This window comes from Halichoerus grypus, chromosome 8 (genome assembly GCF_964656455.1).
Source record: "Halichoerus grypus chromosome 8, mHalGry1.hap1.1, whole genome shotgun sequence".
NCBI lineage: Eukaryota > Metazoa > Chordata > Mammalia > Carnivora > Phocidae > Halichoerus > Halichoerus grypus.
The window spans coordinates 141,710,639-141,734,421 of record NC_135719.1 but is presented as its reverse complement, the minus strand read 5'-3'; the positions used below and the strand labels follow the sequence as shown (position 1 = coordinate 141,734,421).

Here is a 23,783-nt window from a genome sequence, read left to right as displayed (position 1 = left end):
AGCAATCATACATAATTACTGTCCACACTGCAAAAATCTTTCACAGGCTCTCCTAGTTCAGGTAAAATGCTGTTAATCCAAGTAAATGTAATCCTATAATTACACAATAGAGTTTTGCACCAAAGTACTTGATATTTACTCCTCCAAACTTCACCATTTCAACATGGTTAATGTTTACTAATAAATTAATGCCCAGCATTAGTCAAAGGTCTAGTCATACACTCACAGAGGAGCTGTCTTTGTGATTTGATTGACACAACGCTAAGAAATACCTCTGTACCCATTCCCATCCAAGTACCTCATCCCAGATTTCTCCTCCTATGGCCATGAGATTTCTAGCATTAAAATATTAAGGTAGGGAAACTAATTTAGACCTTGTTTTAGTCAGCATCTTTCCTAGGGTCAATTAGATGAACAAGTTAGAGGCTAATTACCAAGCCAAATTCTTAGGAAGGGAGGCTTAATGTTCATCGCAAAATCCGATGTAAGAAATTCTGTCCTTTATCGTCCTTTACTCCCTTATCAGTGATACAAAAGAGGGAAAAACACTGCTTTCAGAAGCAAAGACGTGTCCACATGTAGATTTACCTGTATCAAATACATCAAGCAGATTAACCAGAGTTTCAAAAGCTGCAAGACGCACACTGCTGCCTTCATCCCTAGAGAGTTCTATTAGTTCAGGGAGCACCACGCTTTTTGTAAGTTCTGTCCTGCACAGTAAGCAACAGAAGAAAATAAATCAATTCAATAAATTATAGCAAGAGCTTATTAAAAACAAGCCATGGTGCCAGGTGCCGTAGAAAATAGGAAAAATCACAGAGACGTGGCTCCTGCTCTCCAGAAGCTGGCAATCTGGTTGGAAAGCATGATAAAAACATAAGAAACAGTAATAGTAATTGTATAATTATTTAAATCAGTTCTAGTTCCACCAGGATAATATTATTACCTACAGAGATCTTAATGACTAGACATTTATATTAAACTTTATAATTTTCAGGGGCACCTGGGTGGCTCAGTCGTTGGGCGTCTGCCTTCGGCTCAGGTCATGATCCCAGGTTCCTGGGATCGAGCCCCACACCGGGCTCCCTGCTCGGCGGGAAGCCTGCTTCTCCCTCTCCCACTCCCCCTGCTGTGTTCCCTCTCTTGCTGTGTCTCTCTCTGTCAAAACAAATAAATAAAATCTTAAAAAAAAATAAAATAAAATAAACTTTATAATTTTCTTAAAATTTTATTTATTTATTTTTCAGAGAGAGAGAGAGAGAGCACGAGCAGGGGGAGGGGCAGAGGGAGAGGGAGAAGCGGGCTTCCCGCCGAGCAGGGAGCCCGATGCGGGGCTCGATCCCAGCACCCTGGGATCATGACCTGAGCCGAAGGCAGCCGCTTAACCGACTGAGCCACCCAGGCTCCCCTAAGCTTTATAAATTTTAACATAGTTTTCCATTTTAAGCAATCAGCTAATGATCTGGACTAATCAGAAAAACTTAACAGTAGTGACTATAGAAACCTTAACAAAATCTTTTTCTCTAGATTTCAAGGGATAAATTACTTTTCATTCACCTAAAACATAACATTACAGGAACTAATTTCTATATAGAATGATATATGATACTAGCTGCTCCCTCTAAAAGAATGAAACACAATATACGTGCTTTCAGGACATAGACAACATTTATAATATAATCACAAATGGTTCTTATTCAAGACTTTAAGTTTCTGCTTATTCACCCTGATAAGATGTTATTACAATGACACACACTGATAAAGTGGAGGCATATAACGTGGCCAGCTTTCTTGGACACATGATAGAAGATGGTATGAATTATAATTTGATAGAATACAAAACAGTCAATAAGAGCTGCAGAAAGCCTTAAAAAATTCAGGGCGAACACAAAGACTCTAAGACATCACCGTCAAGCAGAAGGTTCTGCTATGATGGAAATGTTTGTAATTTAAAATAAGGTCAGTATAACTGAGGAACTGAAGTTTTAATTTTATTTTACTTAATTTAAATAGCCAAACATGGCTAGTGGCTACCATACTGGACAGCACAGCTCGAAGGACTTGAGTGATTAGAGGGCCAAAAACTGTTTTTTAAGGAATTAATCTACGAAAGGGGGCAAGGTGGTCAAAAAGGTGCAAACTTCCAGTTATTAAATAAATAAGTCATGGGAATGAAATGTACAGCATAGTGACTATAGTTAACAATACTGTATTGCATATATGAAAGTTGCTAAATCTTAAAAGTCCTCATCGTAAGAAAAAATATTCTGTAACTATGTAAGGTGACAGGTGGTAACTAGACTTACTATGATAATCATTTGCAGTGTAAACAAATATCAAATCACTATGTTGTACACATGAAACTAATATAATGTTATATGCCAATTATACCTCAATAAAATTTTTTTCTGAAGAGTACTTATTCTTCATATATAAAATACTCATGTGAGTATTTTGAGTAATTTTGAGTATTTTTGAGTAAATTGCCAAGAAAATCACCAACACCCATTTCTTTTTTTTTTTTTAAGATTTTATTTATTTATTTGAGAGAGAGAGCACATGAGAGGGGGGAGGGTCAGAGGGAGAAGCAGACTCCCTGCCGAGCAGGGAGCCCGATGCGGGACTCGATCCAGGGACTCCAGGATCATGACCTGAGCCAAAGGCAGTCGCTTAACCAACTGAGCCACCCAGGCGCCCCACCAACACCCATTGCTTTAGCATAAAGCTAAGAGAAAGAAAAAAAAAAAGGAAATGAATCTAGATCACAGGCGCAGATGTTAACATTACCAGTAATTCACAAACATTCATCAAACATAGGAAGTAGACAGGGGAGGTAGAGGAGGAAAAGAGGAGAGAATCTATTCTGGCCCAAAGGTCATAAAAATTTATTTCATACAAATCTTCCTCAGAACCACTGAAAACCTTGAATTTATTAAGAATGAAAAACAATAGTTTAAGATAAAGATTTCATCCCTATTTATAGTCAAAAGTTATTTCCATTCAATCTTTTTTTTTTTTTTTTTTTTAAAGATTTTATTTATTTGACAGAGAGAAACACAGCGAGAGAGGGAACACAAGCAGGGGGAGTGGGAGAGGGAGAAGCAGGCTTCCTGCGGAGCAGAGAGCCCGATGTGGGGCCCGATCCCAGGACCCTGGGATCATGACCTGTGCCGAAGGCAGACGCCCAATGACTGAGCCACCCAGGCGCCCCTCCATTCAATCTTTCAACAGATTTTCTCCCCCGAAGTAGTACACCGATGCAATCCCAACTTAATTATCTGGGTGTTAGAAATAAAGATAATCAGAAGCAAGAGGTCTTTAATGGCTGTACAACAATTTCTTAATGTTGAAAAAGCAAAGAGAATAAATCAAATCCGTATTTCATTAGTGCTTAATAGGGACATTTCAATTTCAACCTACCAGCACAGATCGGGATTTCTCATCTCCAACTATGTTAAAGCCACTAAAAACTACTGCACTGTGTATTAAAATAGCACTTTTATATGTTCGTTATCAAAATTTTAAAAAATTTAAGAAGTATAAAAATAAAATAACCTATAACCCTCTACTTAGAGAAACTTGGAAAGTTTCTGATAATGTATGGCCTTCCAGACTTCTATCCTGTTCATATTATATAACATTCCTCTTTGGACTTCAGCTTCCCCATCTGTAAAAAAGGAAGAACAATACTATCCATCCAAGAGACGCTTGTGAGGATATTAAGTTCATACATGTGAAGTGCTTAGAACAATACCTCACACATAGTAAATATTATCTAAGCATATACTTCTATTATTCATAAATTTTAATATAAACTAGTTCCTTAGACTCATCTCTCAAATCTGATAATATAGATAAAAGATAAGCAAAATTTTTTTTCCTATACTGTAGAACTCAAAAGGACTGTAGGTTTATGCTTCTCCCTATCGTACGTGAAGAAGTTCCCTGTGCCTTTGCTAATACTAAAGATTTATCATTAACTTTTCCAATTTCATTGGCAAAGTAGCATTTCACTATTGTTTTTGTAAATATCACATATTATTCAATAACTGTCTGTCTACTTGACTACATCTGTTATCAAATTCTAAGCACCTGGAGATAGGACTCTATCTTTTTCATTATTACATCCCCCATATGTAATCCAGTGCTTGTGGTAGGTGCTCAATATATATTCATTAAATGAATACATCTCCTACAACTAATGAGCTTGAACAATGAGGTTGAATCTGTTTATTAGACACCTGTATTCCTTCTTTATGAAGTATATATTTGTTTTCTTTGCCCATTTGTCACATTATAAAAGTTAAGTGGAAATAAGGCATCATGGCAGACCCACACTAAGATGCAAATATTCTCTCTTATTAGTTCTTCTAAACAAACTGGATTATAGCTGAGTAACTTTTTCAGGAAGCAGATGTGGGTGGTACACTGTCTGTGCTAGTATATTTATGAGAATATCTTTTTCTTGACTTTATATATAAACTCCACCCCAGCTAGGGCAGAATTCTAGGTCATTATCCTTTCTGCTAAAAACTCTTCTGGCATTTAAGTATTCGGAACAAAACTCTGGGGACAGCCTGATGCTATAATTTCTGTAGGGGTCTAGTTTCATCAGCCAAGATACTGGCAATTACAGCCTAACCCTTCCATGATGTCAGAGGGGAGATGTGTAAAAAACAGGGTGAAGGGTAACAAGAAGAATGAAACAAGCAGGCTTGCCCAGGCAGCCAACCCGGAATTCTGGGGTGGCTGTGTGATACAAATCTACCCAGATGCTGGCCATGAGTCAGTGTCATCTGATGGTAGCTTGTCTGCTCAAGCTAAATACTGATGAAGATGATCCTGAGCTCCATGGTGGGCCAGGACAGCAACAGCAATTCAAGGAAACTTCTCATTTGTTTGTGCCTTTTCCACTGGCCTGTTTTAAGAAGCCTAGGCTTAAAGAAATACTGGGGACCCAATCATTTCCATCTCTTTGTTAAGAAGATGGAAGGTGCTTCTAGTGTTCTTGCTTAGCCCTCCCCTACATGACTCTCCTTCATCAATGACCTTGCAGTCTGACAAAAGACAAAAAAATCATGGGCAAAGGACAAAAACCAACCATCAATCAATCCCATTATATCCAAATTCTACAATCTACCTCTGACTAAGGCAATCATGGATCTGCTTTTTGTCACTATAGTTTGTATCTGTCATATGGTATTTATACTTTTGCATCCGGTTTATTTCCCTTAACACACTGATTGTGAGATGTATCCATGATGTCGTATTGCATGTATCAGCACTATGTTCCTTTTTCTTGCTAAATAGTATTTTCATTGTATGGACATACCACATTTTATTTCTCCCTTCACCTATAGGTAGACATTTGGATTGTTCCAGTTTGGGTTATTAGAAATAAAGCTGCTATAAACATGTATATATAATATAATTCTTGTTATGGACTTATATTCTTACTTGTCTTGGGTAAATAATTCAAAGTAGAATGACGAGGTCATACAGAAGATGTTTAACTTTTAAGTAAATGCCAAATCAGCAATATTATATCATGTCAGATGGGAAGGCTGTTGATTTGATTATATTCAGAAATGTGATAAATTTCAAATTAGTCTTTATGTAGGGTATGAGGTGAGAATCAATGTTCACTGTTTTCTCTCATGAGTATCCAGTTATCCCAGTACTGTATTTTGAAAAGATTTTCTTCCTTGAACTGCTTTGGCACTCTGCTGAAAGTCAACTGGCCACATATATGTGGGTCTATTTCTGGACTCTCTTCTGTTCCACTGATTTATATTTTTGTATGTATCCTGAAATATCCTAAAATCCATTTGTTAGTTCTAATAATTGTTTTGTAAATTACTGAGGATTTTCTATGTAAATGGTAATATCATCTACAAGTAGAAATCATTTTACTTCTTCCTTTCAGACCTTTAGACCTTTTAGAAAGTTTTTGTTTTCTTGCCTTATTTCAATAGCTAGAACCTCTAGTACAGTGTGAGACAGAAGTGCTAAAAACTATCCTTGACTAGTTCTTACCTTAAGAGAAAAGCATTCAATACCTACCATTAACTATGACGTTAGCTGTAGGTTTTTCATACATGCCCTGTATCAGATTAGGGAAATCCACTTCACCCCTAGCTTCCTGAAAGTTTTTATCATGAATGGATGTTGAATTTTATCAGAAATTCATAAGGGGGCTTTTTCAGGTTATCTTATTTGCCATATCACCAGAATTAGAAGTCTGATCAACTTCTTCAAAAGTATGTTCTTCCTTTCCGATCTGAGTGCTGTCTATGTTCTTCCCCTCTAACACTGAAGGATCTTTTTGTAGATCCCACATTTGTTTCTTTTTTTCTCTTTAGTCATCCCTGTACAAAGAAAGGTCTATTCCTTGTTTTCCTACAAATAAATGTGCATGACCTCTTCATTATACTATTCATTATGAATCTGATTATTCTAACTGTGCTCTTTGACCCTAAGCTGGTGCATAATCCACAGTTAGCTTTCTAGTGATGTGCAGCCTTTACTTCATATGCATATGCTAGCTTGACAAGAATCTCTTAATTTTGTTTCCTGATTATCTTATTAATGAATAACAATTTCTAATGCTCATTTCTGATTAAACTGCAGTGGTCAGTAATTGTTCCCTTGCCAGCCACAGCAAATACAAAATTACAAACCCAAGTCTGTACGGTTCTCGGGCGTCTTCCCAGCACTTCTCATACCCAAGTGCCTTAGAACACAACTCCCAGTGCAGTAGTGGGCAGCCTCTCTCTTAAATCAGTAGCAATCTCTGAAATGTCTGTTCCCACCTCCTTTCACCCATCTGAGGGATTCTTCTAGCCTTGAGTGTAGGTATTTCCTGTTGGTGGTCATCAGATCTTATCAATAGTCCTGATTTCCAATGCCAAAAGAAAAAAACAGTGTACCTCTCTTTAGTTTTATCTTTTATCAAAGGGTGAATAAAGAATATGAATCAGATCTTAGTAGTATTCAGCCATCATACCATGAAAGTCCTATGATTATGTTCTAATAGTATGTGAGAATTCAAAATTAAATGAATATGCATTTAATCAGGCAAATTAGTTTATTACATGAATTCTACATTAACAAGCTAGGTAGATTCTAGTTTTGCTTTTGTAAATTAAGCCTTAAACAATAATCCGATATTAGTTTTCAGAAGACTAATTGGAACACACTTGACCAGGATGGGGTTTTTTTTTGGGGGGGGGGGCATTGGTTTTTTGGTTTTAAAGATTTTATTTATTTATTTTAGAGAAAGATAGCACGAGCTGGAGGAGGGGCAGAAGGACAGAAAAAAACCCAAGCAGACTCTCCACTGAGCATGGAGCCTGACGTGAGGCTCATCTCAGGGCTCTGAGATCATGACCTGAGTCAAAATCAAGAGTCGGACAATTAACTGACTAAGTCACCCAGGCACCCAATTGACTAGGCTGTTTTTAACAGTGGCAAAATGTCAGATGACAAAAAATGGAATACAGAAAGACAATGGTATATTCTCCTGATAGGTTCTGATCCTGGTTAAGGAACACAGAACTGGGCAAGACTGAATTATTTATGGTCCACAATGATCCAGAGTCAGCCTAGCCTTAGAAGATCTATCAGAAAGAAGCTGGTTCTAAAATGAAAATTAGAGAAATGATTACTCTGTTGAAATGTTAAGCTTCCAACACAACACTTAAATCCAACTCAGCACGTGGACAGGACAGAGGACCTGAATCTGTGTGACTCTGAAGTCATCCTAAAGCCTTAAATACTGGTCCCCAATTTTTTTTATTAACAATTGCACAAATAGCAACAACCTGATTGTCCTTGCTTGTGAAACAAAGAACCAGATGAAAACAGTGCAACTTCTACTAAAAATGAGAGGTCCCAATATTTTTTGTATCTATTTCGGATCCTTAAAAAAAAAAAAAAAAACTGTTTCCCAAGATGGTTCTTAGATAAAACTTCCTTTAATATACCTTGACATGAGATCAGTTTTTATGGAGAAGAGACTATCTGCCTTATGTGTCTCCTTCCCAAGCTTCACACATCCAAAAGGCAAGAAGAGCAACAAAGCAGACAGTGGAAGTGTAGAGTGTAAAGGAAACAAAGACTTCAACTGAGTAATCCCATCTGAGATGACCCAATAGTAGGCTGCTAGCCCAAAGAAATGCTATTGCAATAGTCCAAGCATGGTTTATATCGGGACATTTTCCTTCCTTAATCTGGGATGCTAACAAGCAACTGAAGGTAAGAAAGAAATTAGCATGAAATGAATGCTAAGCATCTTCACTTTAATGTCTCTTAATCCAGACACATCAGGAGGTACTTGTTGTTACAATCATTTTTAAAGATCATATAATGCTTAGCCTTTCAACACCATGCTTTCATGGAACACAGGAACAGGATATGAATATCTGACAATCCAAAACTAAGAATATGACATAAGGAATTGAAAGTATACTTACCCAATGCCCTGAGCTATGTTTTCTAATTGCCGACACATACAAGACCGAACTTCATATTCTACATCTTGACAGAGTGATTTTACCAGAGGAAGTACTTCTCTTTTAATGCTTAGAAGGGAAGGAAAGGAACATGCAAATGGGTGTTTTAGAATAATTAAAATTTTCAAACAGTTATTATCAAAATCTTAGCTTAATAACAAATATACTTTAATAGAAAGCTTTATAGTTTATGTGGTATTTTCACATATGTCATTACATTTGGATGTTATCTTTTGTTATTTGTAAATTATATATATGCCTGGATCTTTTTAAAGTAATGGTTAATTTTGGATTGACAGTTAAACATCTTAGCTAAGATGAAAGGCTACAGGCAAATGGAATGTTTAACAACCATCGACCAAAATATTCTTTTATTTTATATTTTACTCTTGTGTCATATTATACAACATTTCATTCTTTCCACTTGGTATTTATCATCTGGGCAGAGAGTAGCATATAAATTATAAACATTCTCCATAAAACCCCAAAATAAGATAAATTATTCAAAGTAATGAATTCATAACAATAATGGAAGAAATCAGAAAGTCTATCTTTAGGTCAGGTTTGACAGTTTTTGAAGTCTATAGAATAATATATTTTATACTCAAAACTACACTAGGTGTGTGACAGAGAAGACTAAGATAAGAAATAGAAAAAAAGTTAACCATATTGATTTTGAAATGCCATGAGATGAGAAGAAATGCATCTGAATACGTAGACTTCCAAGAATTCTATAAAGTTAAAACAGCTAAGCTTGTATGCAGTATGGAATAAGTCTAATATAATTGTTAATCATATGACCATCATACATTTTAAATCAATTTAATTGAATAAAGTAGACAAAAATTATATATAAATACTCACGTATGGGCATCAAATTTGTTGGTCAATTTTCCTAAAATTTTACAACTAACTAAACGAGACTGGACTGTTTGGGAAAGTTGTGCCTTGGAAACAAGTGGGTTCAAAATCTAAAGAGAAAAGATTTAGAGAACAAATTCACAAAGTGTTATATATTCTTGCCACTAATGTCACCTATTTTCCTCAAGGAATATTTTAGGGTCCCAAGTGTTTTTAAGGAACCTGAATTATAATGTGAGGTGCTCATAACCTGAATCACCTTGTTTGCCTTCTGGCTTACTAAGGTAAACATGATGATAAATTACATAATTAAAAACCAATCAGGCACATAAAAACTGAATTAAAGCTTATGGTGAATTCTGCAGTGATCCGTATGCACATAAAGTATCACTGTGAAATGTACATTTTCAAAAGAAAAAAAAGCAGATTACCACATAGTCTGAAATTTATTTTTATTCCATATAAAATTTTCATATTTATCCTAAAGGGATGCAAAACAATATAGCTTCAAATAGATTCTATTAAGTAATTCTGTAATTTGAATGCAATTCTGATATTGTATTATGTACATGCTGGGCACTCAAAAATGCAACAGCATGACAGACTGTAAAGAACTATGAAGATCAGATCCTGATTCTGGCCCCCGCTCTTTAATTTATCCAAGTAATCTTGCTATTTCTGGTCCCAAGGTGGCTCATCTACTTAAGATGGATATCAGAATATGTCATACTAAGAATCCTCCAAGTTCTAAAACTCCATAGCTCTAATAAAAAGTCAACTGGTTTTTTCCTCTCAACAAAGTAGCCAGAAATGCTGAATACATAATGATAAATACCATATGAAACTCGAAGATGTAAAATAAAATAAACTGTGTATTTAAAATCTTAAAAATCACAGAAAATAATATATGGCATTCTAGAGTAAAAATTGCATTCCACTATATAGCACTCTTCAAAAAGTATCAATAACAGACGTGAATATTAAGTTCAATGTTTAAATATGTGTAATCATCTAGATGTTCGGCATTAAGTTTACAAACATCCTCATAACTGAGTAAATCTTCCCATTTTCAACCAAGTATTTTGACGTTGAGATAGGACCACAAACTATATGAGGGCAAAGAAGGACAAAAACACGTCATGAAATATACAGAGGAATTTCATTGACAGGTAACTACTTTTTAAACCATGACATATTTGAAAAGAATATAGGGATGTTGTTCAAAGAATGAAAAATCATTTCATTAGAGAATAAATTTCCTTTCTAATTTTCTCATTCTCTCATTTTAATTTACTAAAACTTTTAGAGATGGGTATACTGAACAGTGTTAAAAACTTAAAAGCAAACAAGAAATTAGTAAAATTATCTGCAACAAACATAAGATTCGCAACCTTGATAAACAGCACATATAAACAGTGACCAAAGGATATGATCAGACAATTCCAAAAGAACAGAATTGATATAAATATATGAAAAAAATGTTCAACAGCATAATAATAAAAAATATTCCAATTAAAATATAATTCCATTTTTTGGCCCATCAAACTAAATTGGAACACTATAGGGGCACCTGGGTGGCTCAGTCAGTTAAGCGTCTGCCTTTGGCTCAGGTCATGATCCCAGGGGCGTGGGATGGAGCCCTGTGTCAGGCTCCCTACTCAGTGGGGAGCCTGCTTCTCTCTCTCCCTCAAACCCTCTCCCTCTGACCCTCCTTTTAACCTCCCCCTTGCTCATGTTCTCACTCTCTCTCAAATGAATAAAAAAATCCTTAGAAATAAATAAATAAATAAATAAATAAATAAATAAAATTGGAACGCTAATGCTGAGTAAAGTCCAGGGAAACAGGCATTTCCACATATTGCTAGTAAGAGTCTTAAGAATACGAATGCCCTCTGACCTAATTCCACTTTTTTGGAAGCTACAGTTAAGAAAATTTTCTGAAACTTAAAAAGCTCTACAGAGGTGCTCATTAATGCCTTATTTTAATAATAAAATACTGAAAGCAGGCTTAAATGTTTAACAAGTAAAATATTTTGTACCTACTACCAATGAGTTTAAAATAACATTTAAGAAAATAATGCTAAGTGAAAAATAACCATATAGAAATTCACCGTGATTACTAAAAAAACAAAAAACATGTATAGGGAAAAATCTGAAATGATTTTTCAGATTTTGGCGACATCCAGAACCATGATTTTTCTTCCTACTATTTTCTGTATCACTCATATTTTCCATAATGAACATGTGTTGCTTTCAGAGTGGGAAATAACCTTATTTTTCTTTTTAAATACCACTTTTTATCAAAAACAAAACCAGAAAACCTTAGAATGACTTACTTAATAGCATTTACAAAAAAAAAAAGTATTACCTCATGTCTCAGGGTTTCTTTGGGCAATACTTCTATCACAGACAGAAGAGTCTCCAGCCAGGCATTGCTGACACCTGATTAACACAGAAAAAACACACCAAATTAAATGTCTCACAGATTTAGTTTCAACTCAGCCATTAAGTTACAACAATATTTAATGATAAAATGGGATGATTATTTTTATTACTATTTGAAGAAGTTCCTCTATTTTTTTTTTTTTTTTGCCTTGGCCAACATCTAGAAAACATTTATATCTTTAAAAATAATATGGGGGGGATATCTTTCAGCCAAATTGTGTATTTTTTTGCTGTACGATAATACTATACACATAAATATTGTAAAATTCGAAAATTCTAAGAAGAAAGTATAGATCATAAGATGAATTAATGGGTCTTCAGCTTTCAAGGACACTGAACTTGGAGGGTTTTGTAAGGAAAGAGCCATGGCTGTTTTCGGTCACACTAATGACCAGTTATCCTCGTCAGGCTAACAAGATTCCAAAAACATCATGGCCACATCCAAGACACAATAAACAGGTACAGAATGAAGCATGCCAGGCTGCTAACCTGCATCCCGGTGCTCCAGATGTAGCAGAATGACTTGGAGGAAGGAGTGGGCATACGTATGAATTGACACCGATTCTTCCTGTAGAATGGTCAAGAACGACACCGCAGCTGTTAACTGCATTTCCACTCCTGCAACATGCAGGACTTCCTGCGTAATCAGAAAGAGTTTGCTATTACAGAGATGAGAGATCAGAAACTCTTAAGTTTTAAAAATCCAAGGTCAGAGAAACCAAACATAGTTATATTCCACAAAATAACTCTATATGACCTTTAAGGGTATGTACTTCCTCTTACTACATTAAGAAAACTCTATTAATCTGCCCCTTATTGTTTAACTCATTACACCACAAAAAATTTAAATGTCTTAGGCATTTACAAAATAAGATTCCACTGCTTTTTAAAATGAAAATTATAAATATAGATAAACCTCTAAATAATAGAATAGGGATTTTTGATAGCTCTCAATTTCTAATTTTGCTATTTGTATTGTACAGTTTGCCATCAGACCTAGAACAAGAATATCAAAGGTCAGACAATCACATGTGTTTTCGTTACTTGTATTTCTGCTTCAAAAAATAAACATTATGCATTTTACTATAAAAAAGGAATACACTTAAGATTGTACAAATGTATTTTCCCCTTGAAACCACTGACGAGTACATAAATTACCATGCAGTAAACTGTTCTTAAAAGAAATTTTTTAAATATAAGAATGTTTCTAAAAATTAATTATATTCATAGCCATCTCCATTCACCATTTAAAAAAATTTAACATATATTCAAAGTTAAAAACTACATATTAGTTTTCAACACATCAAAAAGTAAAAAAAAAAAAACTTTCATATAAACCTCATCAAAGATATTACTTCTCTAGAAGAGAAAGTGTGTGTGTGTATGTGTGTGTGTGTGTGTGTGTGTGTGTGTTTAACGTAAAGGTAGCTAAAAGTATTCCTTTGCTTAATCAGTTATGTCAATTATAGGAATTGCCCTTGAATGCCTATTTTATAACTAACATAATAAAGTTGGTAGAACAACGTGGAACTTGCGGCCATAAAACAAAGTTTCACATCTGTGACCTTAAGAAAATTAATCTCTCTGTATTATTTCCTAATCTATAAAATATGAATTGTAGTACCATCTTCTCAGAGATTTAAATCATTTAAGCAGAGTTTTCATGACTTAGCAACTAGTGTAAACTGGGCATTTAAATAATGACCACTAGCTATCCACCGGTCTCCTCTACACGAGGCTAATAGGAATCTTATCTTGTCCACACCTGAACTGATCTCTCCCCAAAACCTGCTTCTCCTCCAATCTTCACCTTGGTAAACAGTGAATGACAGCCCTGACCTTCTGGTCGCCAATCTAAAAACTCTGAGGCCAGTCCTTAGCTCCTCTCAGTCCCTCACTCACCACGGATAGCCGGCCAATCCTGATCCAGAATCTGACCACTTGCCATCTCCACCACTACCACCCTGATCCAAGCCACCATCACCTTCAGCCTGAATTACCCCAGTAACCTGTTAACTAGTCCCTGCTGCCATTACTGCCCCCCTCTACTGTCTAGTCTCTATACAGTAGCCAGAGAGATTCTTATAAAAAATAAGTCGGATCATGGCACTTTTCAGCTCAACACTCTCCAACGGCTTTCCATCACACTCAAAATAAAAGTCAGTCCATGCAATGACTTCCCACATCTGTTCCCACTTCCCACTTTTCCCAGATTTCCACATGACTGGCTCCCTGATCTCTCCCAAGCCTTTATTCAAGTATCACCTTTCCAAGGAGCTCCTCCCCGAAGACCTGATTTTATAATGAAAGCCACTCCCCCACTCCAGCTCTCACCACCTCCTTTATATTACAGATGTATTATCTCCACCACCCGACATGCTCACGTGCTTATGGTCCATCTCCCACCCCTAACCACGAGCTTCAGGACCGCAAGAGTTTCTGGCTGTTGTGCTCATAGCTGCACCCCACCTCCTCGCACACAACACGCATTCAGTAAGTAACTGCCAGATGACTCTTACCCTTTGACCTAAACCTTCTACTCTTGACGCTCTCTCCCTTCACATACGTTTTCCACATCCCTGCTGTCTTCTCCCCCAGTGCATCTCTGCAAACCAGGATGCACACCAACTACTCAGACTTCTTGATGCATATGGTAGGACCAAGGCCAGTCATCGTTCCGGGACATGACAAGTCATTTTATAGCAGAAGCAGCAGACTCGGGGTTGTCAATGTTCTGCTGAAGGCCAGCGAGCTAGTGATTGGCAACTCTTAAGACTTAACCTTTGTCTGCCTGATGCCAAAGCTAAGTACTGACATTCTTCCTCGTGGATTCTGCACTTCCATTCGTTGTTTATGAAGGCCTGGCTTAAATCAATCCCAAGCCTTCGTGGGGTAGCGCGGGAGATCTGGCAGTGGCTTTGGTGGGGCAAATGTTTAATCGGCATGGTTACTTCCCAGGAAACCTACCACACATTCAGACTTTCGTATCACACACACAAATATTATTTTACAAGGTTTTTCAACCAATAGCCAATTACATATCTCAAGAGTTCTTGGCTGAAAGAAAAAGAGAAGGAATGACAGGCGTAAAGCAAAAGCAGCGACTGGTCTCTGAAATCATATAGCACAATCATATCTCCCTGCTTTATTGTTTCCAAAACAAACATCTGTTCCACACTAACCATTCCGGATTTGGAAAACACTCTTAAAAAATTTGATGTGGCCAGTATACATCGCTTACAGGTCTCAGAACACACAGCCTTTATTTAGAAACAGAAAGTACTTTGCAGGGAAATATTAAACTATATTGTGAGGGCCACAGTGTACATTCCGGGTCACGGAGTCTGCGGTTTTAAGTTCCAAGAGATGTAATTCTGCCCCCTCTGAAAGCCATTAGAGTCTCGGGTTTTGTACGTATGCAAACTTTATGCAAAAGAAGAACATGAGAAGCTCTCCAACTTCATATCTTCTTACTGCATTACTTAGTCTTGACTCCCGCAGCAACATTTGCCCCAACTATTTTGCATTTAATTTTCGAAAAATCCTCAAGTCTTATCAGGATTTGGGTTTTTCTCTTGTTGTGCTGACTTCAACATCTGGGACTGTCCACTGTTAAGAAACCAGCACAGACTAAGAGATTTTATCACTGCTAAAAATCGATTTCTAAACATATTTTTCTGAAATATAATACAATAAGAGTTTGACACTTACCAGTAAGTGTTCTCCTCCACAGAGTCACACCCTCTGGACAAACATAGTGAGATCCATACTCTCTGGGTAAATAAGTGTGCATCCTCATGGACCTTGGGAGACACTGAAAAGGAAATTCCTCTATTGCTTAAGTGCATGCCTTAATGTCGGTTTGCCCCTCTTACATCCTATTGTATGGCTGGCATTCCAACCTGAACTCCTCAAAAATGAAATGAGACATTTGATAAATGAGTACATGGTACATCTCCAAATTTAAAAAACTATTCCCACTCGAGGAAGGAAAATGTCCTAGACACTTCTCTGTTTAAATTCATTCTGTAGTCAGTGTGAGTAGTACAAGACAGCGTTTTGTAAAACAGCGTAATACAGTCCTTGCCTAGAGGGCAACTGCTCTGTCTCCAATAAGCCCACATTGTATACATCAGGAAGATATTTCTCTTTACAATACACGACATAGAGAAACATTAAATAAATCACTGGCGTATTCCAAAAGAACAAATATTTTGGATTCACACATTTGGAAACTAAACTTAACTAAATTAAACTGGTAAATATATTTACCACAAATGGTGCTGGCTAAAGGTAAAGGAGCCCTAACATTACAAAGTATCTTTGTATATTTTTAGAGAGAATATCATTGACTGCTTTGAAACTAAATAAATAGGAATCTAAAAATTAAAACATTGAAGACTTGGGACATAATGAAATATCTGGGGTTTTGAGGGCCATACTTGTGAGAACTTTTAGTGACTAACAATAATGGTAAACAGCTCTTTTCACTATGAAATAATAATATTTATATGACTGTAAAACTGAGTTAAATATGAATAATTGGAACATGCCAACTCAGATACCTTTAACAATTCACTATACCTCTTTTTTTTCCCCCTATCACTGGCTGCCATGCTCTACACTAAAATAAAGGGTGGGGAAAACTAGCTGAGAACCCTGAAAGTCAGAATCTGAGAGGAAAAATGGGAAAATAAAGTGGAGACAGGAACAGGACTAAGATGGATGTGTTTTACCCTTCTTTAAATCTGTGTTTCAGTGATTAGCAAGGTTCATGAGGAGGTACACATAACAATACCCCAAAGATCTCTTTCCATAAAGGAAATACCAATGCCAACAGTAACTCTCATATCACTACTGTAGATGTGTGATCAAGTATCCTTCCATGCAAAATCATGACAACACCAAACAAAGAAATACATTTCACGACAGTGGTTTTGAAACTCAACTTCTAATTGGGCTACTCTGCCAAGTCATTTTTACATATAATAAATTAGAATCATGTACTCTCACAATTTAGGCCTAGAATGTAAATAAAGGGCTATAGAGGGCCCCTGGGTGGCTCAGTTAGTTAAGCATCTGCCTTCAGCTCGGGTCATGATCCCAGGGTCCTGGGATTGAGCACCACATTGGGCTCCCTGCTCGGTGAGGAGTCTGCTTCTCCCACCCTCTGCTCCTCCCCGCTGCTTGGGTGTTCTCTCTCTCTCTCTTGAATAAATAAATAAAATATTTTTTTAAAAAAGAGCTATATAACACTGCAAAGAAAAGATGTGCTTATCAAAGAAATATCTATTTGCTGGATATAGTACTGTCAGTAACCATATCAAACAATCCATTGTGGCCATATTTAATTAGTCAAATATATTTTGATTAAAGTATACGCTGTTTTCTTGGAGGGGGGAAGCAGCACTGGAAAGTGGCAAATGTCTATAAGCAAATGGAAATAGGGCTTTCTTTCTTGTCAGTCTTACCCTAATCTAGTCCCTTCTAATCTTTCTCTTAGTAGCCCAATGAAGATCTAATTCTGATAATATAATTTTAATTTCATTCACAACTATTTATTAAGCATCACACGAAGTATTCTGGGAAACTGGAGAAAAGTCAAACATCGTGCCCCTACCTTTGAGGGACTCCTCTTGCTTCTATACATTCAAACATTCAACAAATATTGAGTGACATTCAAGGCACTGAGCCAGGTGCTGGAGACTTAGCAACAAGCAGGGCTAGCAGTGTTAAAACTGTGATAAAAGCTAAGGATGAGAAGCACGATGGTATAAGAACATCTAACAGGTGACCTGATCTCTTCTGAGAGGGGATCAGTGAGAAGTGACAACTGACTTGTAAGAAAAGAAAGAGATAATTAGACAAAAGTTGGGATAAAGAGAGGTAAGGAAAGCAAGTAGAGTAAGAAAGCAAGTGCTCCTGGCACTGAGAAGTAAGAAGGAGCATGGCAGATTCTGAAACTGAAAGATCAGTGTGCCTAGAGCACAGAGTGAGAGGAGGGACTGAGGCTGATAAAGCAGAAAGAGCCCCAATTATGTAGGGCCTTGGATGCATTCAGCAAGAGAATACTCAAATTATAGTCTTAAATGCTTTGAAATAGCATGCTGACTCTTAAGATGAAAATGAGTCAGAAAGTAGTACGGTAGGGTGGAATGGGAGGGAGGTGGTGGGCAGGGATCACTTGCAAAGCTATCACCCTCATCCGAGCAAACCCTCATAGTAGCTTGGATGAGGGCAGAGCTGGTATGGCTGGAGAGAGGTGGGTGGATTCGACAGAATACTGAAGACATAACATAAACAGGACTGCTTAAGCGAATAGTAAAAGAAGAAATGGTATCAAGGATGACTCCCAAAATTCTGCCTTGAAAACCAGGGTGATAACAGTATTACACATTAGGACAGGGGACACGGGAGGAACCCCAGGTGGTGAGGGGAAATGGCAGGAACTGAGTTTTGGACTTGTTAACTCTGAAAGTCTTTGAGGCATCCAAGTGGAGATTACGGACAGAAAATTAGCATATACAGGGGCGCCTGGGTGGCTCAGTCGTTAAGCGTCTGCCTTCGGCTCAGGTCATGATCCCAGGGTCCTGGGATCGAGCCCCGCATCGGGCTCCCTGCTCCGCGGGAAGCCTGCTTCTCCCTCTCCCACTCCCTCTGCTTGTGTTCCCTCTCTCGCTGTCTCTTTCTCTGTCAAATAAATAAATAAAATCTTTTTTAAAAAAAAAAAAGAAAGAAAATTAGCATATACAGATCTGTTGCTCTGAAAGGTTGCTGTAAATAAGAGAATTTATATAGAATAGATGCAACTTATATAGATGATATATAAAGACTTGGGTGTAGATGAGATTGCCTACACAGAAAACAGAAAGTGGAGATCTGCTACTGTTAACATAATTTCACCCCAACAAAATAAGGGGATTGAAGAACTCAAAGTTTAAAAAAAGAGATCCCACACAAATGTTTTGGCAGAATATTTATAGTGCAAGATTATTCTTAACACATCCCCAGAAAACAATCAATTGTTTTGTGTGGGGGTAAGGGTGATGGCAGGCCATGGTGAAAGGGTATACGCAGGTATACAAACAGAAACATTTTGGGTTAATATCATTCCAAGATTAAACCAAGAAGAATAAAATAAAAGGAAAGGGAACTTCGTAATGACAGACTAGATCATTTTAATCAGCTCTCCTGATGACAATAATTAGCGAAAAACAACAAAATACAAAATTCATCTGCATAAAGGCATATGGAAACTAACAAGGCTACCCATCGAAAACTAAAAAATTACCCATACTAGATTACCCATCACTGGAATAATTACCCATCCAAGATCTAAGAGAAAATGGCATTCCAGAAAGGTAAGCATGTAATTTGGGGCCTGTTTTTCCTCTGGGGTCACTTGCTAATTCTAGAAAGGGCTCCTGAGAGGCTAAGAGCTTAAGTGACTTTTTTGAGTCTTGTGGAGGCCGCAGTGGGATAAGCCCTCTGGGATAGGATAAAGATGATCCTAAAGCAGACTGGCATTTGCAGGATGAGCAGCTCAGCTTCAAACCATCCAATACCTGACACTGGATTAACTGAGACTTTATTGTTAGTGCAGGGAAGTAACTCCCAGAAGAAAACATATTCCTTTCTAGAGGAAGATGTCACCCTAGAGCTCAATCTATTTCTACAAGCAATTTATCAAATACAAGATCAAACACACAATCAATAATATGCAGACACATGAAGAGATAAGATGATATGAATGAGAACCAGCAGAAGCAGAAAACAGAAATGCACTAAAAAAGTGCTCCGGGTACTAGTGTTATCTGACACACGTGTGGTTCAAGGGGACGTGGCAGATTTCTAAAAGAGCTGATTAGAAATTCTAGACCAGAAAAGAATAATAATCAAAATCAGACTAGACATAAATGAACTGGTGAACTGAACTATGGGTCAGGTTAAATCACTCAGAGTCACAAAAAGAATGGAAAAGAAGGTAAAAGACATAGAAGATACCAAGAAAAGGTCTAATATATGCAAAATTCAAGTCATAGAAGAGCAGAGAGAGGATTAGGCAGAAGCATATTAGAAAAATATCTGAAAAGATAACGGTCAGGGTTTTTTAATGCAAATATTCTAACAAATATTCAAATACATTTGTATGTATCGAATGACTAATGAGACTGAGCACCATTTCTTACGTATACTGGCCATCCATAAATCTTCTTTGGTGAAGTATCTGTTCAAATTTTTTGCCCGTATTTTAAAATACAGGGTTTTCCCCCTTATTCTTGAGTTTGGAGAGTTGTTTGTGTATTCCGAACACATATCCTTTATCAGATATGTGATCCCTGAGTATTTTCTCCCATTCTAGGTCTTCTCTTTTCATTCTCTTAACAATGTCTTCTGAAGAGCTGAAGTTTAAAATTTTCATGAGGTCAAATGTATCAATTTTTTCTTCTATGGATCATGCTTTTAGTGTCATATGTAAGAAACCTCTGACTGACCCAAGGTCACAAAGATTTTGTTTTCTTCTAGAAGTTTTTACAATTTTAGTGTTTAACAGTTAGGTTTACAATCTATTTTGAGTTAAATTTTTGTACATGGTGTGAGGTATGGACTTTTCCCCCAATTAACCCAGTGCCATTTGTTAAAAAGATTATACTCTACACTGAACTGTCTTTGCTCCTGTACTGAAATCCACTGGCAATGTATATGTGGGATTTATTTTTCCTCTGTATGTGTCCCACTGATTTATCTTTATATATATAATTATCAGATAGTCTTAACTGCTGTAGGTATATATTATGTCTCAAAATCAGTCAGCAAAAGTCCTCCAACTTTGCTTCTTTTTTTCCAAGTTGTTTTGGCTATTTCTGGTCTTGTGTATTTTCATATGAATCTTAGAATTAGCTTGTCATTTCCTACCAAAAACAAATAAATAAAAACAAAAACCTAACCTGCTGGAATTTTTATTATTTTACATTAAATATGAAGATTGATATGGGAAGAACTGACATCTTAACAATATGGAGTCTTCTGATCCATGAACATGGGGTTTCCATTCACTTACTTCATACATTATTTCTCTCAGCAATGTTCCACAGTCTTCAGTATACAGCTTTTACCTATCATTTATCAGATTGATCCCCAGGTATTACATACCTTAATACTACTGTCATAGTTTAAGAAAAAACTTCAATGTGCAGTTGTTTGCTGCTAGTGTAGAAATACAATCGATTTGTATATTGATCTTGTATCCTCCAACCTTTCTATACTCATTTAGTAGTTCTAGTATTTTTCTTTTGTAGATTCCATCATAGATAATAATGTTATTTAAAAAAAAGATCATAATTACTTCTTTCTCTGCAATGTGAGTGCCTTTTATTAATTCTGTTGCCATACTACATTGGCTAAAATGTCCAGTATAATGTTGAACAAGGTGGTAAGAGTGGACACTCTTGGCTTATTCCTGGTCTTAGGGGAAAGCATTCAGTCCTTCACCTTTAAGTATAATGTTACACCTATACATTTTTCAGAGGAAGTCCCCCTCTATCCCTAGTTTGTTGATTTTGTTTTGTTTTTCAGGAATGACTGTTAGATTTTTGTCAAATGCTTTTCCTAAATCTACTGAGATAACTGAATGGTGATGTATTTTTTTCTTTTTCCTTTTTTTAGTTTGTTGATATGATAACTCACATCAATTCGTTTTTGAATTTTGAACCAACTCTAAATTCCTGAGATAAACTCCAACTGGTCATGATGTATTATCCTTTTTTTATGTTGCTGAATTTGGTTTGCTGTTTTTCAGATGTTTGCATGTAAGCTCATGAGGGATATGTATCTATAGTTTCTTGGTTTTATAAAGTCTATGTCTCATTTGGGTATCAGGGTAATGTCGACCTCATAGGATGACTTATTCTTACTTCCTTTATTTTCTGAAGAATTTGTGTAGAATTGTTACTTCATTTACACTTATCCAAATTTTTACCATTTCTAGTGCTCTTTATTTCATCATGTAAATTCAATGTCCATCTCTTATCACATTACTTCTGCCTAAAAAAACCTCCCTTAGCATTTCTTATAGAATAAGTCTGGTACAAAGAATCCTTTCAATTTATGTTTGTCTAAGGAAAATAGAATTTTGCTTTCATCCTTGAAAGATATTTCCACTGGGTGCAGAATTCTTGTTGCCATTTTTTTTCCCTTGCTTTAAGTACTTCTAACATTCCACTGTCCTCTAATCTGCATTATTTCTGACCAGAAGTCTGCTTTACTGTCATGTTTGTTCCTCTGTTTGTAATGTTTCTTTCACCTCTGGCTGCTCCCAAGACTGTCTCTCTTTTTTTTTTATATTCAGCAGTTTGATCATGATATACCTAGGGGTGTCTGTGTGTGTGTGTGTGTGTGTGTGTGTCTGTCTGTCTGTCTGTGTGTGTGTCTGTGTGTCTGTGTTTATCCAGCTTCAGATCCTCTGGGCTTTTGGATCTTTGGGTTGTTGTTCATTAACTTCAGAAAAGTCTTGGCCATTATTTCTTCAAATAGTTCTTCCTTGTTCTCTCTTTTCTGAGACTCCAATTGCACATATATTAGATCACTTGACATTGTCTCAAAGCCATTTGATGCTCTCTCCTATTTTTTCCGTCTGTTCTACCTTTGTGTTTCAGTCTGGATAACTTCTACCTTCAAGTTCACTGATTCTTTCCCCATCTGTGTCCAAACTGCTGATAAGCCCATTGAAGGACTGCTTCATCTCTGATATCACCCTTTTTATTTCTAGCATTTTCAGTTGATCATTTTATAGCTTCCATCTCTCTGCTGAAATTTCCTATATGTCCATGCAGAACAGTCTGAGGAAATGGGCCGTGTTGTGTTCCCGTCCCCAAGCAGCAGTAAACCTGCATCAGCAAGGGAGAGTCTCTCCAGTCTCCTGTCCTGCAAGGCAAGGAGGCCTGCGGAAAGGAGCTTGCTAGTGGGTGCAAAGTTCCTTGTGTCTGGAGCTCCAAGTTATTCTAAACTGATAGATGCTTTTCCTAAATCTACTGAGCTAGCCCACAATCAACCTTTAAAAACTTGTCACAATTTTGGCTGATTGTTTTCTAACAACCTTCTGTGGTGGCCAGTTCTTCTTCCTATACTCTGTCAAAAGTCAGCGTTCCTGTGTCCCATCTTTCCTCAGAGGGACCGCTGCTTTTCTGAATTCAGCTTTCTATGGATTCTGTGACTAAGCTATTGTTATTAGGACAGGAGTTATGTTTCCTTGCTCCTTTCCACACCCTAAATAGAAGTGGAACTGACTGCTTTGTTTTTGAGCCCTGAATAAGCCTTCCTCCCTTATAAGCTTTACTAAACATTTAAAAGAATGCTTGCTGTACTTTATCTAGAGCTTCTAGATGTTCTAATTTGAGAAATTTCTAGGATATTAGTTCACCACTGCCAAAAGGTTAGTTAATCCATAAAGTTTTAATCAAACATTACAGATATGTATGACAGTATAGTATATAAATATTTTCTAGGTTTTACACTTTTGCAACGATCGTAAATAAAAATATCTATAAATGATCCTAAATATCACTCAAATGCCTTAAATCAGAAACAATATTCAAGTATTAACAGTGGTCCCACTATCACAGAAATAAAGTATTTCCTAACTAAGAATTTCAAAAGTTCTAGTTCATTTTTTATGGTAAGCAAGGTAAAAATAACAAATGAATGACTAAGAAACTCATGTGAGAACACTGGTCTCCAAGAGAATTTACTGAAAGGCAGTATTTTTAGGTTTATTAGGAATATTAGCTACTGTAACATTTTATATATGTCCAGAAAAACTGTATACTCAGTAAATGTTTCCATTGAATTTAATTACTGTAAAATAATCAATGATGTTAATCCATTTTATCCTTAAGTGCAAACAGATAAAAAGACACAACATAAACATTATTTTCAAAATGTGTATGGGTCAATGTACTTTTATTT

General features: G+C 36.5%; 1 protein-coding gene across 2 annotated transcripts in view; it reads right to left on the bottom strand.

Moving 5' to 3' along the window:
* The window catches only part of PPP4R4 (protein phosphatase 4 regulatory subunit 4), a 101,957-nt gene that overhangs the window by 38,895 nt on the left and 39,279 nt on the right, over positions 1-23,783 (bottom strand). Inside the window, exons 3-8 of one of the 2 annotated variants that reach the window (XM_078054156.1) lie at positions 15,531-15,633; positions 12,309-12,456; positions 11,743-11,816; positions 9,378-9,484; positions 8,475-8,582; positions 589-710 (exon numbers count right to left, since the gene is read on the bottom strand). In XM_078054156.1, the coding sequence (XP_077910282.1) occupies positions 589-710; positions 8,475-8,582; positions 9,378-9,484; positions 11,743-11,816; positions 12,309-12,429 (532 nt within the window). In that variant the 5' untranslated portion in view covers positions 12,430-12,456; positions 15,531-15,633. The remainder of the gene's footprint in view (positions 1-588; positions 711-8,474; positions 8,583-9,377; positions 9,485-11,742; positions 11,817-12,308; positions 12,457-15,530; positions 15,634-23,783) is intronic. The other variant, XM_036071868.2, reaches the window with a different exon arrangement.